This window comes from Nannospalax galili, unplaced genomic scaffold, assembly GCF_000622305.1.
Source record: "Nannospalax galili isolate Female #2095 unplaced genomic scaffold, S.galili_v1.0 scaffold284, whole genome shotgun sequence".
In the NCBI taxonomy this organism is placed as follows: domain Eukaryota; kingdom Metazoa; phylum Chordata; class Mammalia; order Rodentia; family Spalacidae; genus Nannospalax; species Nannospalax galili.
In genome coordinates, this window is record NW_008354281.1 from 247,228 (window position 1) to 255,323 (window position 8,096).

Sequence of the window (8,096 nt, forward strand, 5' to 3'; positions counted from 1 at the left end):
ATCAAATCCACACCCACCCCCTCCCTCCCAACACCTCCCATAACTCCCCATCACTTTTTTCTGACAACTTCGTGTACTCTTCCTTCCTTCCTTCCTTCCTTCCTTCCTTCCTTCCTTCCTTCCTTTCTTTTTAATGGAGTTTTTTGCTACTTTAACATTCCCCCCTCTGAAGAGGTAATCCTAAAATCTTTTAGGGATTAGATAAGGGCTCCCAAATACTTTTGACATTTTTGGCAACCTTTTCACAGTGCTTATGGCCTATACTGCTAAGTTGAATTACTAGGAATCCCTGTCTAAATCAAATGGAAAAAGACTCTGGTTCCATTTCTGTAGCACAATGAGACTGTCCTACTATGTCATCTTCCACACAATTTACATCAATGATTTTAGATGAATGAGCACTGGAATAAAAATGGTTTCACAAAGGTTCAATATGATGCAGCAATAGCTTTTATGCATAGGGTTAGAAGCAAAAGAAGAAATAGTTGAATAAAAAGTGGAGAAAGTAAAATAAATATTTAAAGTAAATATTGAGGACTGAGAAAAAGACTGTGAAGATTCACAAACTGATGGAAGAAAGAATAGTCATATCATTTACTAAAACCACAATTTCAAGATGACTGACATTTGAGGAGACTTTCACTTACTCAATAAATATTTATTAGGGGTTACTGGATGTAAAAAAAAGATAAATCTACACTCTGGTTTCAGACCACTTACAGTTTTCCGTTGGCACACTACACAACCACAATCAGATATAAAATTCAATGAAACCTATTACTTTCAAGCTCACTTTTAAAACTAATAAAAAAATATGATAATCAAGAAGAATTCTTTCATATTTTCCTCTAGTCTTACAAAAGTTTTCAAATATCTGAACAAAAAATTTATTTTCAAATAACCATTTCTGTTTAAGAGAGAAAGCCTTATGCAGGGTCATGTGGGACTACATCAGAGTAAGCATCTACTTTTAAAAAGTAGTTTCAGAATCTTAATCCTATCATTTTGAACTGCAGAGGTAAATAGGATACTGAGCATTCACACCGGAGACCCCTGTGATGAAGGAAATTAATGGAAATGTGATCTTATACAAAATTTCAGGGCCTTTTCACCTTCGGTGCATGGCTGTTCTAGAGAATGCACTCACTCTAAATAGTATGTCAGTATTCTTAGGCACACCTGCTGTTTCTCACTTTGTCTGTCCAACAGTAAAAGTTCATCCAATAGTTTATACTTTTAGCCCAAAATTTTGCCTTATGTTAACATTCCTAGAAACTTTCAAATGAAACTGTTTTCATTAGTAAATATTCATAGTCACTAATGTCATTGGTTTTAAGAAAAGCTACAACTGAATCCCATTATAAATAATATAATGTGCTTATTGTCTCATATCTCTATGTATTTATCTCTTTTTCTAGCTTACACTTTTGCTGAATATTTGCTTTAGAAAATCATTGTCAAGTAACTGTCATATGTCCAAGTTGGTAGAAAATTGGAATGGTTTCCATGTTGGAAACCAGCTGAGAACCAATAAAAATGTAAATCTACACTACACAGAGAAAATGGGAACCCCAAAGACCCAGGAATACATGTGAAATTTCCCAAACATTTTCCATCAAAATATACTCTATCAAGTTTTGGGATTTGGAAGCCTGTGTAGCAAATGTAAAATCTCAATGTCGGAAATAAAGACTGTTGAAATCTACTCAATAAGCAAGAGAATTTCAATATTGAAAAAACTCAAGAATTCGATAGCAGATATTATTAGCCAAGTATAAGATCTATCACATACAAATGAAAAATTAAGAAACCTGTATTTTTTGACTATTGTTTATAGACTATTTGGTGAGTGCATATCTCAGGAATAATTAAGAACTGTGTTCTGCAGTTCTTATCGCTGGTAGTAGTGGCAATGTTACTAATTAATGAGAATTAGGGACACCAATGACTTTGCTTAGCAACAACTTCATTTTCAAAGGTGTAGTTTTGGAAATCTTTGTAGATAATTATTTAAAATCTTTGCATACATTAATCTACTTTCAAACTATAAGCAGCACTGACCAGAACAGTTAGAGATCAGTGCAGACGTTATTTGTTGAGTTTCACATATCTCTGAAGGATGTGTATCTAGCCAATACATCTAGCAAATATTTATGCAAGACATATTATGTATAGGCATAAGACTAAAATATAGTTTCCAGTTTCAAAGGGTTATTTTCTAGTGTGATAATTTTAAACTGATGACATAGCAGTGGGTCATATTTGAGCAAGAAGCTTTTGGTATGCTAGGAATATCTACACCTTACAGTACTGTGATTAAAAGCATTAGAATTCTCACTCTGTCATAAAGAGCTAGAATAGATTACTGTAGTCACTGTCTGTGAGAGCTGAGAAAGCCACTTAATCCCTGGTCTATTGAGTTCATCCATATGAAAAATATAGAAATGAGAAAACCTACCTTGTAGGGCTGTTTGATAAGACGTGTTTTGTAGCATAAAGTAATTGCTCTGTGAGTAGCAGTAGTACTAATAGTAGTGGAGGTTGTAAGACTGCAGAAGAAATGCTGGATTCTGAAGACTGTATGGGACTTTACCTAACTAAAAAGAGAAGGAAAGTCATGTTAGATAAAAAGAACAGCAAGCAAAAAGAAGTTTGAGATGGGGTTTATTTAGAAAAATTCTATACTTTCCACATGAGGTACTGATTTATCCAGTGGTCAGGAAAAAAAAATGATAAGAGACAAGATAGGGCTATAAGATTTTTTATTCTCACATTCTCTTTCCAATTAGTGCTGAATGGAATTTCTATCAGGAAAAGGAAACATTGGTGCCTAGAAAATCTGTACATTCAAAGACAAGCAATGGAGACTTTGTTGGACTGGGGAAAGCATATCATCAAGTCTATTCCACAGGCAATGAGTAACCTGCAGGCGGGGGCGGGGTATTTCTTTTGAAATAGTTAAAATACTTTCCAGTCTCAACATTTCCTTTTTTTTTTTTTAAACAAATGTCATCACTGTTGACAAGAGGTGAAAAATGCAAACAAAATCATTTCTGTGTGATTGATGGAGCTGGGTAGACAGATGAATTGGTTCATATTCATTTGTACAATCAATGTCTCAAAAGCATATAATTCATTTTCAAAACAACTCTGAAAAGTACAGGGATTAAAATAGACACAGTGAAGTTACTGGGACACTGATACATTTTCAAAATTGTTATGTCCCAGTTGAAGCTGGCTAATCTGCTCAATGACAAAGAAAGTCAGATATATTCAAGACTACAAGGTCTCTTAGCCATAATAAGCAACAAAATCAAAACTCAAACCAAAAATCTCATATCTGTGAGAGTTATCATGCAAGAGAAGACTAGCCACTTGACATCTTTCCTCATAGGTCACTGACCCAGGAACCCCTCAGGTGAAGATATAGTCAGATTAAGCCTAACTTTAGGCTGTTTTAGGTAAATTCAGACAGATTATCCCATGGCTTTGGGAATCTCTCTTCAGACTACCTGCAACAGAATCATCTAGACTGCTCCACTCACACTTACTGAATTAAAACATCTACAGGACAGCTCCCTGACTTCTAAGTTTTTGACAAATTTTCTTTCATAATCAGCATGAGCAAGATATTTGAAACTAACATTCTGAAATCCAATCACGTTTTCTTAAAAATAAAATGTTTCAAGTTAAAATGGTGATAGACCCGTGCCGTTACTTTATTCTTTGCTAAATAATAAAATCGATAGGCTATGTGGCACAATTCTTGCCCTCAGGAAGCTCTCAAGAGTGGGCAGGTATAAACTCAGGATACAAGATGAAACAAAAAATTGAGCTCTTATTATGAACATGTGCTGAATTCTTTCAGTAAGAACATCATCTGGCCAATATCACAACCAACTCTGTAAAATAAGTGTTTTCAACTGATCTGGGTTGCACTAGAGGAGATAGATGTAATTCATTAAAGTGGAATGAATGCCAAGAGATGAGAGCAATGTCAACAGGTTAGAAAGAGGTCGCACACACTCTTAGAAGCAACAACTGCCATATGTTCCTTCCCAGGACTCGATCTCCCTGGAGAAGGAGACAATTCATGAAGAATTCACCACAGTGAAGATTTAAGATATAATTGGGGATTTCATTCAAGAGGAAAGAATTTAGAAAGAACTCACACAAGAAGATGACATTGGGGAACTACAGGAAGATGGTCCCATCAACGTTTTCAGATTTCTAATTTGAGCCCCAAATAAGAGAAGTTATGTGGGTACACTATTCCCATATTGGGGGGGGTTCTAGTTCTCTCATTGCCCACCCAGGCCGGTGAAGCACCTTCCTATTGCACTCATATAGTACCATACACTGACCTGACTAACAGCATGGGCTAAGGTGCCTCAATACTTACCTGTACCGTGCTATTCTTTTAAAATTTCTTCAACTGAATAACCTGTATGTGTGTATGTGTGTGTGTGTGTGTGTGTGTGTGTGTGTGCCCGTGGGTGTGTGTGCCCATGGGTGTGTGTGCCAGAGAGAGAGAGAGAGAGAGAGAGAGAGAAATTTTACAGCCCTCTACTCTTGGTTCCCTATTTCTCAAAGTACAGTCAGAAAAATGTTTAGTGAACAAAGTCATGTCTTGCCTTTACTCTGTTCAAATAGTTTAATATTTGATTTCACTCAAGGTTCGGCTAAAGCCTTTGAGATGGCACAGAAGGTTCAGCATAATCTGCTCACTCCCCTCCACCTTCACCCAATGCCTTCCCAACTTCATCTACTTCAATTTCCCTTTGCTGTCTCTGCTCCAGCTATGACTGTCCTCCTAACTACATTAACATAGCAAGCAGGATTCTAAGTTAGGACTTTTGCAGCAGCTTTTCCTGCAGCATGGAGCTCTTTCCCTGGATATGGCTGTGATTCACTCTGTGTCCTTTATTTTCTAGAAGCATTCCATGTGGACTCTGAGTGAGGTCTTCCCTATCCACACCACTTAAAATTATAGCCTGTCCCATCACTGCCTTGCCTTCTTCTCCACATCTGAAAATCTTATTCATCCTTCAAAACTCAACCCCAATCATGGTAGCTCTCAACATTCTGTCTCTCTTCTGAAATCTAACAGATTTGATCATATGCCACATCATCTACTATATTTGTTACTGACACTTGGTTATTTCCCACTTAAGCAACAATGTTTTCACTTGTTATATTTTTTTCTTACTTTTGTTTTTTTTTGTTTACTCATCAAATAGTCTGTACACCTTCTGAAAGCAAGGGTTATTTGTATAGTCTCAACAGACTCAACATAGTTCCAAAGACAGAACACCTTTTGGTTTCAATAAATAGTATAATGAATGAACAAGTAATAGTAGTAGTTACCACTGGCAAAATGGTTAGCAAGTTGCAGGGCAATAAGCCAGTAGACAGTAAGATATTATTGCCATTCTACTGATGTGACTGAGGGAGTTCACCCAAGATCTTGCAGCCTAAGATGAAGAACAAGATTCACAGCAGTCTGCAAAGCTCTACCCTCCACTGTACATGTTCTATTCCTCTATCACTGTCTCCAAATCCATTACTTCTATTCATTAGGCACCTACTGTGAGTCAAGTATGTCAGGTACTTCACACGTTAATTAGTATTCAGAACAACACTGTGGGGAGACTATCAATTTTGCTTTACAAATGAAAAATCTGTAGCTTGGACTTTATACACCTTGACTAAGCACTCAAACCTAGCAATCATAGTACTGACAGTTAACTGGCCTGTTGAAAGATGCCCTGAGATGCCCTGGAGTCTCTGACATTTATCCAAGCTCACATAGCCCTTATCAGTGAGCCTGTGATTGTAGAAATCACTTCATTTGGAGTCTATTCCTCCTCCTCAGTTTCATATCATTGTTTTCCACATCAGGAGAAAACACATCAGTGACAACAGAAGGGATTCTCAAAATCCCATTTGGTTTTGGCAGGGTTCATTCTGTTTTCTTCTCTCATTTCCATATTTGTGTGTGTGTGTGTGTGTGTGTGTGTGTGTGTCTGTGTGTGCCACAGTGTAGGTCAACTCAATCTGTCATTGCTGAAAGGAGCAAGGTTGAAAGCCGCAAATTATAGAGAGGAGAGAGAGAGAGAGAGAGAACATCAGAGTAAAAGAGTGTGGATGAGAGGAAGAAGGCTGACCTGATTTGGTTTCTGTTGCTGTGATAAAACACTAGCCAAAGCCAACTTTGTGGAGGAAAGGGTTTATTTCAGCTTAGAAGTTATAGTCCATCCTTGAGGGAAACCAAGGCAGGAACTCAAGCAGGAACCTGGAGGTAGGAACTGGAGCACAGGCTAGGGAGAAAAGCTGCTTACTGGCTTGCTCCTCTGGCCTGTGCATGGCCTGCTTTCTTATACAAACCAGGATGAACTGCCCAAGGGCGGCACCACCGACAGTGGGCTCAGCCTGGCCCTCCCACATCAATCGACAATCAAGAAAATGATGCACAGACATGGCCACAGGACAATCCAATAAAGGAAATGCCTAGTTGAGGTTCACTCTTCCCAGGTCTGTCAAGTTAACAACTGAAATCATCCAGCACAAAGGCTAAAGCGGTGACTCTCTGTGCCTTAATTATCAATGGTTTGGAAAAATTATTACAGCTGGATGTGCAAAACTTGGGCTCAAAGAGCTCCCTCAAGTGGCATGACTAAATTAGCAGAAGCTTTCTGGAGCCTGCTTTAAAAAAAAATAATTTATTCTTTGAAAGTTCCGTACATGTATACAATGTAACTTGATCATATCTACCTCCCTCCCCATGCCCTGTCAAATTTCCATCAAGATCCTATCACATCTCCCTCCAAACTTCATATCCTTCTTTCATTATTTGTTAACACACTGAGTCCAGGTAATGTTGCATACACACACATGGGTGGGGAAGGGGGATCCATTAAGGCATGGAGAACTTACCATCGACCATGCTCCTAAAGAAAACTAACTCTCCCTCCCCCAGCAGCTATCAACTGCTAATAGCTCCTCAGCAAGGGGTGGGGCCTAGGGAGCCACACCCCAGTCCATGCCGGGATTTTTAACTGGCTTGCTCATGTGCAGGTCTCATGTAGGTAACCCCTGCTGCTGTGAGTTCAGGTATACAACAGCCATGTCATGCCCAGAGAACAGTTTTTCATAGCATTCCCCTCCATCCTCTGTCTCTTAGATTCTTTTTGCCCCCTCTTCCACAATAGTCCCTGACCCCTGGGTATGAGTTGATATAGATGTTCCATCTACAGGTCTCCCTGTAGCTCCAGCTGTCCTGGAACTCATTATGTAGACCAGGCTGGCCTTGAACTCACAGAGATCTGCCTGCCTCTGCCTCCCAAGTACTGGGATTAAAGGCGTGCACCACCACCCCCAGCTACTTATTTTTAGCACTTTGAAAAGTAATGTGTCACTACCCACTGCAATAATCTTCTCTAATCAAGGTTGAGAACAACACAAATCTATGGATATAGACATAAATATTTAACAGGCAGATTGACAACATGACCATTTAGAGAAACAACATCAATAGGTTCTCCCCTAGGGCCTTTAACTTCCCTAGCCATGTGTTTTGACCACATTAGTTCAAGATTGACTTCTCTGTGTCCTGCAACCAAAGCCTGTGGTGTCTTCAGCAATAAGGTCTTGTTATCTAGTTATCGTGGGCATCCAAGAGCAACAACAATAGCCTATGTCACTGAGTGTCTCCAGAGCCTCTCTGACCAATAACTCGTAAGGAGGTAATCTGTGTTCACTGACACTGAGAGTTTCAATTAATAACACCTGTCTTCTGGGAGCAGCTTTGTTCATTACTGTGAGTACTTCTATTCAAAGTCCTTTAAAAGTATATGCATATATATGGACAGGAAAGATGGCTCATCAGTTAGGAGCACTGACTGCTCTTGCAGGCCGCCCAGGTTCAGATCCCAGTGCCCACATGGCAGCTAATAACTGTCCAAAACTCCATTTCCAGGGAATCTGACACCCTCTTCTGTCCTCTGTGGGCATTGCATTCCACAACATGAGTGCACTGATAGACATGCAGGCAGTACACTCACACACACAAAATTAAAAAAATAAATTATATATAT

At 38.9% G+C, this 8,096-nt stretch overlaps 1 protein-coding gene across 8 annotated transcripts in view; it reads right to left on the reverse strand.

The window, feature by feature from the left end:
- Window positions 1-8,096, reverse strand: part of LOC103748743 (protein SMG5) — a 122,274-nt gene that overhangs the window by 22,961 nt on the left and 91,217 nt on the right. For 7 of the 8 annotated variants that reach the window (XM_008851488.2, XM_008851486.2, XM_008851485.2 and 4 more), the window contains one exon: window positions 2,459-2,597. The exons of the other annotated variant lie outside the window; for it this stretch is intronic. In XM_008851488.2, the coding sequence (XP_008849710.1) occupies window positions 2,459-2,495 (37 nt within the window). In that variant the 5' untranslated portion in view covers window positions 2,496-2,597. The remainder of the gene's footprint in view (window positions 1-2,458; window positions 2,598-8,096) is intronic. 8 annotated transcript variants of the gene reach the window in all.